This window comes from Oncorhynchus mykiss, chromosome 5, assembly GCF_057628025.1.
Source record: "Oncorhynchus mykiss isolate SJ-2025 chromosome 5, ASM5762802v1, whole genome shotgun sequence".
Classification (NCBI taxonomy): domain Eukaryota; kingdom Metazoa; phylum Chordata; class Actinopteri; order Salmoniformes; family Salmonidae; genus Oncorhynchus; species Oncorhynchus mykiss.
The window spans coordinates 91,395,949-91,406,056 of record NC_143026.1 but is presented as its reverse complement, the minus strand read 5'-3'; the positions used below and the strand labels follow the sequence as shown (position 1 = coordinate 91,406,056).

Sequence of the window (10,108 nt, the reverse complement as noted above, 5' to 3'; positions counted from 1 at the left end):
ATGTTCGTGGCTGAACGAGATGCGCACCATCCAGGACTAGCATTCCTAGGCATTAGACGCTTTAGCATGGAGGTGCATGTTAGTAGGAAAGTAGGAAATCGATTCATTTGCAGCCTTAATGGAGAATGTTTTAGGAAAGGACTCAATATCGCTATCTGCCTGCCTTTGGCCTATGGGCTGGGAAACTACAGCCCTCAGGGATAGTAGCAAACATAGCTGATTAAACTATACCAAACAAAAATTTGTCCCCAGCACAAGGTGCACCTGTGTAATGACCATGCTGTTTAATCAGTTTCTTGATATGCCACACCTTGGCAAAAGAGAAACGCTTACTAACAAGGATGTAAACTTATTGCTCCACAAAATTGGAGATAAACACACTTTCTGTGTATGTATGTATTATTTCTGGGGTCTTTTATTTCACTTCATGAAACATAGGACCAACACATTACATGTTGCGTTTATATTTTTGTTCAGCGTAATCTCATTCTAAACTGAAGACTCATGATTAGTTGATCATTGGAGTCAGGTGTGTTAGCTGGGGCAAAAGTGTGACACCAATCAGGGCCCCGACGACTGGAGTAGGCAATGCCTCATGTCAAAAAATAAATAATGCATAGCCCGCTGCTATTGCAGCCATACAGGTGTATAAATGATTGCAGTTACGTAACGTAGCGTAATATGTTGCGTTCTACCCGCGTTTTCTCGCACCACTATGGCATTGACCATTTGTATTGATAAAGAGGGTAACGTATTTAGATGCCGTTACATCATACGGATTTAATCAACAAATGCCACACGATACCAAATGAACGAACTGTTTAGAACCACTATAATTATTTTATAGTCACTTATTCGTGATTGTTCAAACGACAATTCATATTTTGATTCTGATGCCCGGTCCGCCTGCCACTGGCTTTTATTTAATGGTTTCGTCCTAATCTTTGACAGGAAGAGCCGGTTGTTTACAGTTGGTACACAGGAAGCGATTTATTTGCTTCACGTTAAAGTTAAACAGCGAATATTTTTTTCATTGTTAAATACGTGGATTGCTAACCTATTGGCAATTTACATTATATATATATATATATATATATATATATGTTTGTGTCTATGACTGAAAACCAAGTGACAACCAATGCGATGACTACTTTTAGCAAGGCTAGCTTGCGAGCGTAGCCATCTAACTTAGCTGGCTGTCCATACGTAGAAGTGGCACTCAACCAAACAGGTAACACACACTTCGATGTGACATTAACACTACTGATACTGGGTACACTACGTTATTTCATTGCTACCTAGCCATTTGTAAAGCAACCAGGGTATCGCTAGCAAAAAAATAAGATGATTAGAGTAGCTAGCTAGCTAGCTAGCTAGCCAGGTGTAAACACCTTTTGCTTTCCCAGTTCCATTTTGCTGTATTTACTCTGCTTGACACGAGTCCAAGGGGCTGGTTAGCGTGACCTAGTTAAATCAACAGCATTCAACCATGTCAGCTAGCCAGATGTGTATCACTTTAACATACAGATACTAGTTAGCCAATCTGCCTAGCTAGCTAACTATCTGTCATGATGATGATGGTTTTTGATCATTTGATTTATTTTAAATTAGGAACTATTGATTATGGTTTAGATAAATGATTTAATATATGTGAACTTGATACTGAATTTGCACTTTTGTACTTTGTATAGTTTATTTAATGATGTTGATGTGCTTCTGATGGTGTTCAATGTATTTTTTATGTGGTGAAGCTGAAGAAAAATGTCCACAATGTGGACAATAAAGTTTTTCTAATTCTCTTTTAAATCACTGTACAGTGTGATCGTCAGGCACTGCGTCCCGAACAACCGCATCGAGGGGTGAGCGACCATGGGCGCGGAGAGCAGCGCTATGCGGAGCATCATCTTGGAGGAACCGCTCCTAACCCTGCCCTCAGGGCTGACCATGTACTCTGCCGTGCTCCAGGATGGCAAGCCGGCTTCTGTGTTTGTTCACAAGCAGGGCAACGAAGACAAAGTCAACAAAGCTGCTAAGGTAAACACATGGTATCTATAAAACATTTCTTCCAGACAGAGTATGGCATCACCCATGCGAGTGACACAGCTGTCTGATTGTTGCCTGGGTACCAGCCTGTTTAGCTGTCATTCCACTCTTTGCCACTTCGTGTCATGCCATGTTTAGCGTGAGAAGGAGAGGAATGTTGAAAAGGCGCAACGCTCGCTTACAATTATTCAAGCAACTAAGTGGAATGTTAGCACAAACAGACTGGATTTCTCCAGGCTAGTCACATTTTTTTTATTTTTATTTATTTTTTTATTTTACCTTTATTTAACCAGGCAAGTCAGTTAAGAACAAATTCTTATTTTCAATGACGGCCTAGGAACAGTGGGTTAACTGCCTGTTCAGGGGCAGAACGACAGATTTGTACCTTGTCAGCTCGGGGGTTTGAACTCACAACCTTCCGGTTACTAGTCCAACGCTCTAACCACTAGGCTACCCTGCCGCCCCATTTGGGCAAGGCATCACCAGTGTCTCCTGTCTGCTGCCCTGGCTGTAATATATCCTCATGATAAATGGTCACTTGAAATTGTCTGAGCCTTGTTGCGTTATATTTAAGCCCTAGCAGACAGTCTCATCCAGAGTGACTTACAGTAAGTGTGACATGCTGCTACTCATGATGTGAGGCTAATGGAGGGCAATGATGCTCCCTTGTGTATGTAGCTGCCATTACCAAGGAAATCACTTGCCGTCCCTTTGCTTGAGTGTGGTATTGTGAAAAAAAAAAAAACATCAATGTGATAAGGAAGCACAGCATTACAAGGGATAAGGCTACATCCACATCCCTCCAGCCTCTCCCCTCCCATCCTGTACTGCCTTTTATAACCTGAAGAAATTATAGTTTTACATTCATCCTACAGGAGTGAGCTGCTGGAACAAAATAAGAGCCATTAATGAATGTTTGGTTCCCTGTAGCACCTGAAGACCCTGAGGCACCCGTGTCTGCTGCGTTTCCTGTCATGCTCGGTGCAGGACGGGGGTATCCACCTGGTGACGGAGCGTGTGCAGCCTCTGGAGCCCCTGCTGGACAGCCTGACTCCGGAGGAGTTGTGTGCAGGCATCTATGACCTGCTACAGGCCCTGATTTTCCTGCATGAGAGGGTAAGGAACACACACACACACACACACACACAGGCAGACACTATTAATGAAGAATCCCTGCAGGCATCCATTTTTTTTCTCCATAAGACCGAAGTGGTGGACGGGAACGTTTTAACATTTAAACTCTCACATGATTCTGCGCTGATCAAGTATTACAGTTCTCATTTCTGTTATAACAGGTCTTCTTTCTCCCCTCAGGGAAAATCGAGCCACAACAACGTCTGCATGTCTTCTGTGTTTGTAAGTGAAGACGGCCATTGGAAGCTGGGGGGGATGGAGACTGTCTGCAAGTTCGCTGAGGCTACCCCAGAGGTGACTGACAATTCAGCTGGAAAGAACTAATCTACTTTCCATCACTATTGTCTGTGGTTATTGTAAGTGTTTTAAAGTTATATTCTATTGTCCACCTCAGTTTCTCAGCACCATTCAGAATGTGAGGGAGACCAGTACTGTTCCTCCGGAGGAACGGGTAAGGTTAACAGACCCATCACTGTTATTTTAACATTGTTGTATTATTGGTAATTATGCAGTCTTAAGTCTTTAATTCATAAAATCATTCTTTGCAGGTGGAAGGCTTTAAAACGCTGCCAGATAAGCACGCACACTCTCGAGACTGCTTCTCCTTTGGAATGATGGTGGAAACCCTCATCCCTCTCCTGAATTTGAAAATAAATGATTCTCTCAATGGCTATGGTGAGTGGAGAAGCCTCAACTTGATTGACTGTTGGAACATTCCATTCAAACCTTGAACAGAACACTTGTACAATAGGATGGAATAGATTTTTTTTCTTATAGAAGTGAACATTATGCTTGATAATCTCCGACTTTGTGACGCTCTCCTTCTCCTTTGCCGGGTCTTGTCTTCCCCTCATCCTCCCTGTCCTCTCTCTTCCTGCCAAACCTCTTCTCTCTCTCCCCACACTGAGTGTACAAAACATTAGGAATCACCTTCCTAATACTGAGTTGCACCTCCCCATTTTGCCTTCAGAACAGCCTCAATTTGTCGGGGCATGGACTCTACAAGTTGTCGAAAGCATTCCACAGGGACGCTGGTCCATGTTGACTCCAATGCTTCCCATAGTTGTGTTAAATTGGCTGGATGTTCTTTGGGTGGTGGACCATTCTTGTTTTCATAACAATCGGAAATCGGTATTTTTGCTCGCCAACTTGCAGATTTTTTAACATTTTATTATAGACTTCGTTTCAAATGCATCAAGAAATAATCATATTTGTTTTGCTAGCGATCAACATTGTTTAAAGCACACTTCTCAGTCACAAATGACAGCTCCAATAAGCCCTTACAGTGAACGACGTGAACTTGTAGAATCATGAGTCTTCAGTTCATCGTTTGCAGGTCAGGTGGTCCTGTGTGCACTGGGCATTACTGTCTCAAAGGAACTAAACGAGTCGAAAGATTAGTTCTTTTGACTGAACGAGTCAATAAGATCAGAGTCAGTAAAAAGAGCTGAACTTCTTATCTCTACTGTTTATGTCGCCTGATTAATGACAGATAACAAGCAGAGCCCTGATATTCAAAGTGGTACTTTGGCCTTATGAGATGTGTTATTAAGTATATGTTGATTTGATTTAAAAGTGCAGACTGTCAGCTTTTAATTTGAGGGAACTCTCTGTATCATCTCTTTCTGCAGTCTCTGAAGAGTTATCAGGCAGTCTGAAGAGGACTCTCCAAGCAGGCCTGTTGACCTCTGACCCCTTGTCTCGGCCCTCTCTCAGCTCCCTACTCACTCACGACTTCTTCAGAAATGACTTTCTGGAGGTCATGAATTTTCTGAAGAGCCTGACCCTGAAGGCAGAGGAAGAGAAGAATGAATTCTTTAAGTGAGTGAGTGACTGTGTGCGTATTTAATTAGATTGTTTAGTGATTTGTCAGTGACAGCTGTGCCTTTGTCATCGTTCCTACTATGGGCTGACCCTGTAAAACGACATTTCACTACACCTACCCGGTGTATGTGACAATACATCGTTATCTTTGTATTATTAATTTCCTCATACAAAATGTCTGCCAATGAACTTGTTACTGTCTGAGCCCACAGAAAGTATCTTCTGTCTGTACGGCAGGTTTCTGTTGGACCGGGTGCAGAGTCTACCAGAGGAACTGATCGCAACTCGTCTTGTTCCTAAACTCCTCAATGGGATGGTGTTTGCTGAACCCACCGCTGTGAAGAGCTTTCTGCCTCACCTCTTAAAGCCAAACAAGGGTTTGTCTTTTTTTTAAATGTTGTATTATTGGTTATTTATTACCCATGTAGAGCACTCTGGATCAATGACAAGCCACCTGGGTCTGACAACTTGGATGGAAAGTTACTGAGGACGATATTGCCACTCCTATTTGCGATCTCTTCGATCTAAGCTTGCTAGAACGTGTGTCCTCAGGTCTGGAGGGAAGCAAAAGTCCTTCCACTACCTAAAAGTAGCAAAGCACCTTTTTACTGGCTCCAACAGCCGACCAATCATCCTGTTACCAACCCTTAGTAAACGTTAGGGGAATTTGTTTGTTGTTGACCAGATTTCACTGTAAACAGATTTTCAGCACGCTTATAGGGAAGGGTATTCAACATGTACACAGCTTACACGAATGACTGATGATTGGCTGTGATATATATATATATATATATATATAATACAAATATTGTAGGAGCTGTTTTGTTAGACTTCAGTGCAGCTGAAGGTCCTAGTTTCTACCTTAACAACACTATCAACAAGGCAGATCCTAGTTTCTACCTTCTTAACAACACTATCAACAAGGCAGATCCTAGTTTCTACCTTCTTAACAACACTATCAACAAGGCAGATCCTAGTTTCTACCTTCTTAACAACACTATCAACAAGGCAGGTCCTAGTTTCTACCTTCTTAACAACACTATCAACAAGGCAGATCCTAGTTTCTACCTTCTTAACAACACTATCAACAAGGCAGGTCCTAGTTTCTACCTTCTTAACAACACTATCAACAAGGCAGGCCCTAGTTTCTACCTTCTTAACAGCACTATCAACAAGGCAGGTCCTACAGGCTCTAGTTTCTACCTTCTTAACAGCACTATCAACAAGGCAGGTCCTACAGGCTCTAGTTTCTACCTTCTTAACAGCACTATCAACAAGGCAGGTCCTACAGGCTCTAGTTTTGTCACACCTGGACTACTGTTCAGTCGTGTGGTCAGGTGCCACAAAGAGGAACTTAAGAAAACTTAAATAGGCTCAGAACAGGGCAGCAATCTCTCCTGGCTGAAAGTAGAGGAGAGATTGACTCCATCACTACTTACCTATTTGTGAGTAGTATTGACATGTTGAATGCACCGTGTTCTGTTTTTAAATGAAGTTTATTCAAGGGATTACACACAATGAATATATTTTACCAGATTTCTAATTTCAATCTGTCTGTGTTGACAGATTGTGGTGGGAGTGAGGAGTGCCTCCTGTCGGTCTCTCTCTACAGAAAACACGTGGTTCCTCAGCTGCTGAAGCTCTTCAAGGTCAACGAGGAACACGTCCGGATGGTGCTGCTGGCTCACATTCACGTCTACGCTGAGTGTTTCTCCCAAGATGAGCTAAAGAACCAAATCCTACCTCAGGTCAGACAAACAAAACACCCTTTTCATATTTGCTGATGTTACTGACTGGTTTTGAAGCCAGGTTGTCCATTTGCTGCACGACTGTTACCCCACTGATGTGAACCTAGTTATTAGGGGTCTCCGGAAAGTTACTTACCAGATGTGTGGTTCACCTCCAATAACTTTATTCAGAAACAATATACGGTAATGTCTGTGGTTCCAACATTTGCATGTTCAGTATATTTAGTCTTTGCTGGGATTTGCCTCGTATGTTTTGAAAACACTGTTTCAATTCTAGATCTCTTCCTCCCTCCCTTGTAAACTGCAGGTGTTGCTTGGGATGAGAGACACAAATGATTCTCTGGTAGCCATGACGCTGCAGAGCCTAGCTGTGCTGGTGCCGTTGCTAGGTGCCCAAGTGGTGGTGGGTGGGGAGAGGACCAAGGTGTTCAAACGCACCAGGCCCAACTTCACTAAGTCTACAGAGGTCACCCCAGAAAGTAAGAAACGCATAAGATAACGCTTATCTTTTTTTGATTTCGTATAACTGCAGTGCTGCTAGTCATAGTTCCCTACAAAACAATTCATCCTTACCTTCTCTAGCCTCTCCAGTTCACATAGTTGGAGGGTCCCATCCCCAGATTGCCCAGCCCTCGAAGGTCCTGAGTCTGTTCCCCAAACCGGTAGCAGTGAGAGGGGGTCTGGTCCTGGGGAACATAGACAGCCTTCAGGCCAGAGAGACCACCAGGATATACTCCCTGCCACCCAAATCAGGTAAGGAAGTAATACTGAGAACCTTACCTCTTCCAATTCACTCACATTCAGTGGTTGAAGCTTATACCAGTCATCTGGCCCTTATTCCAGGTAGTAGTAGAGAGATATCTCTACCCCTGAACGGCTTCAGCAAAAACGAGGAAGAGGAGTCCTCCTACAGTCCCGACCAGCCAGAAAGGCCAGAGGGCCGGAGTCAGGCTGAGGACTGGCCAGATTGGAGTGACCCAGAGGAGGGGGAACAGGAGCAGCCAGTCCAGACACACATCCAGGCCTCAGACAGAACGCGGGATCAAGAGGAGGAACCATGGGACAACGTCGAAGACACAGAGCCCACGTTTGACCTCTCCCCCACTGCGCCCATACCAGACCCTGTCGTCCTAACCGCACCACCACCCCCCCTCAACCTGACGGCCGAGCCCCTGCGAGGGGGGTCCAAACCCCTCAAACTGAGCTATAACCTCAAGGCCTTAGAGAGGAAGACAACGGTAACGTCTTCCTGGGACAACGGCTGGGGGCAGGAAGAAGAGCCGCAACCTAACGACGAGCCCAGGCCCAAGCTGCACACCGCACGCAAGGATGGCGGCACGAGGGTTCTGGGAGAGGAGTTCACCATCGAGGTGAAGAGGAAGCAGGAGAGAGACCCGGAATTGGACTTCTTTGCAGACATGGAGCCGGACATTAAACTATCGTCTGCTGTAGCTCTGCTGCTGCCTGTGAAGAGCAATGTTAGTGATACTGGGCTGCTCACAGCCGCACCGTCAGAACACACTGAGCCATCTGTTGACACACTAACACTCCCCGCCAAGTTTGCAGCTGCTGACCAGACGGAGGTGAGTCCATGTGAAAGGAACAAAGTACTACTATTCTCTGTGACTAGGTAGGTCCAGGGTCAGTTGTGTACCCCTGGATCACTTTAAAAAGCAATCCACGTCTTTCACCAGGCCCTCGCCGGGATATTCACAGAATCCAGGGCTTGAAATGTGATTTTTAAAGTCAAACGGCTAAGAATTCCAGTACGGATTTTGTCTGGTGCCTCCCCAGTGATTTTTAAATCTGTTTCCCCAACTCCAGTCCTGGAGAATCCACAACGATGCACATTATTGAAGCCCCTTGTAAACACACCTGATTCAACTGGTCCTCTAATCATCAAGCACTGCGAGTTGAATCAGGTGAGTTTACAAGGGGCAACAACAAAAAATGTTTGCTGTTGGAAAAATGGTTTAAGTGAAAGACAATTTTGTGTTTATGGCAGTTGAGCCTGTTTTTTTTTTTATTTTTTTTTTACTGATAGTCAAAATACAAAGAATTCCAGTAGTGATCTTTCTGGTTCCTCCCCGAATGTGTAGGTGAAAGGCAGCCAATATGGCATTTCTGCGTGTAACTGGTTCATTTACATTTTCAGGCAAGTGATCATAAACTTCAGGCAACCAACATAATAGTCCTGACTTGCCCAACGGGCAAGTGCCTTTCAGAATGTAATGTCAATCCCATGTACTATAAAGGAAATTCATTAGCGTAAGAAAAGTTCCTGCTTCATGAGTGGCCATGTTAATTAATCTCTGTATTCCTTTATTTTACAGACGGAAGCAGAAGGCTGGGAAGAAGGAGATGACCTTAACTGGGGAGAGGATGAGAACACCTGGTGATTGACAGTTACCTGGCTGGATCTATTACTCAGACACGTTGTAGAGACTTGCTGGTTACTGGTTACTGCAGCACTTCAATTTCCAGGATGCACCTCTCCATAACCAGCCAATCAGAGAACTGGAACAGCTGCACATCCTGTTCTAAACCGTTATCGTGAAGTAATATTGCTAATGAAAAATAAATGTGATGGGATGTGAGACACTGAAGAATACATTTTACAATTGAGATTTTAATCAAGAGTTTTCAGATGGTTAATAAGGAATTATATCTATGGAACTTGACTTTTGTACTAGAATGATGTGAGGGGACTCTTTGGGATTGTTACCAGCTAGACTGGGACAGCAGACCGACCTTGGGAATCCTTCATCATAGTTTGCCAAAATGTCATCCACTAAACTAGTGGACTGTTTTAATTCTAGTTTTGTGCCAAACATTTCTCATCTGGCAGTTTAATTTGGATGACTTTTTGAGAGGGGGGGAACCTCAAGTCTTTCTTTGCTTCCTGAGAATTTTCATGATCTCCAATACTCTCCTCACGTCCCTCCGAGGAGGCTGGGGAGAGCATGCAAGGAATTGAGGAAAAGACTTGATAAACCCCTGGAGAGAAGTGAGTTTTGTTTTTTTTGGGGGGGGGGGGAATAGACTTTCAATGAAAGATTTGACTATTTGTATCTTTCTGGTGGAATAAAATATTAATTTTACGGTTCAGTTGTCTGACAAGCCTAATAGTGTCTGGATGGAAGTGGGGCATGGGTCATTTTTTTCCCTATGTAACCTTTAAGAATTGAACTGCCTTGTTCAGGGGCAGGATGACTTTACCTTGCCAGCTATATTTAGATCTTAGCAACCTTTTGGGTTACTGGCCCAACGCTCTAACCCGCTACCTGCCGCCCCAAATGCTGCGTTTACATCCCTGCGCTCAGCTTCACTTGCACCGCGTGACATTTGTCAAAAAAAAT

General features: G+C 43.8%; 1 protein-coding gene across 2 annotated transcripts; it reads left to right on the top strand.

Moving 5' to 3' along the window:
* Positions 1-928: 928 nt before the first annotated feature.
* On the top strand, positions 929-9,857 carry scyl3 (SCY1-like, kinase-like 3). Of its 2 annotated transcripts, none has more exons than XM_021604841.3 (13): positions 929-1,231; positions 1,818-2,034; positions 2,974-3,159; positions 3,358-3,471; positions 3,572-3,628; positions 3,726-3,852; positions 4,809-4,998; positions 5,239-5,378; positions 6,568-6,749; positions 7,057-7,228; positions 7,341-7,502; positions 7,593-8,332; positions 9,083-9,857. In XM_021604841.3, exons 2-13 carry the CDS (start codon positions 1,870-1,872, stop codon positions 9,146-9,148), a joined length of 2,301 nt encoding a protein of 766 aa, XP_021460516.2. In that variant the 5' UTR covers positions 929-1,231; positions 1,818-1,869; the 3' UTR covers positions 9,149-9,857. The 2 variants fall into 2 exon arrangements, with proteins under 2 accessions (XP_021460516.2, XP_021460515.2); XM_021604840.3 differs by having other exon boundaries at positions 7,332-7,502.
* Positions 9,858-10,108: the final 251 nt, after the last annotated feature.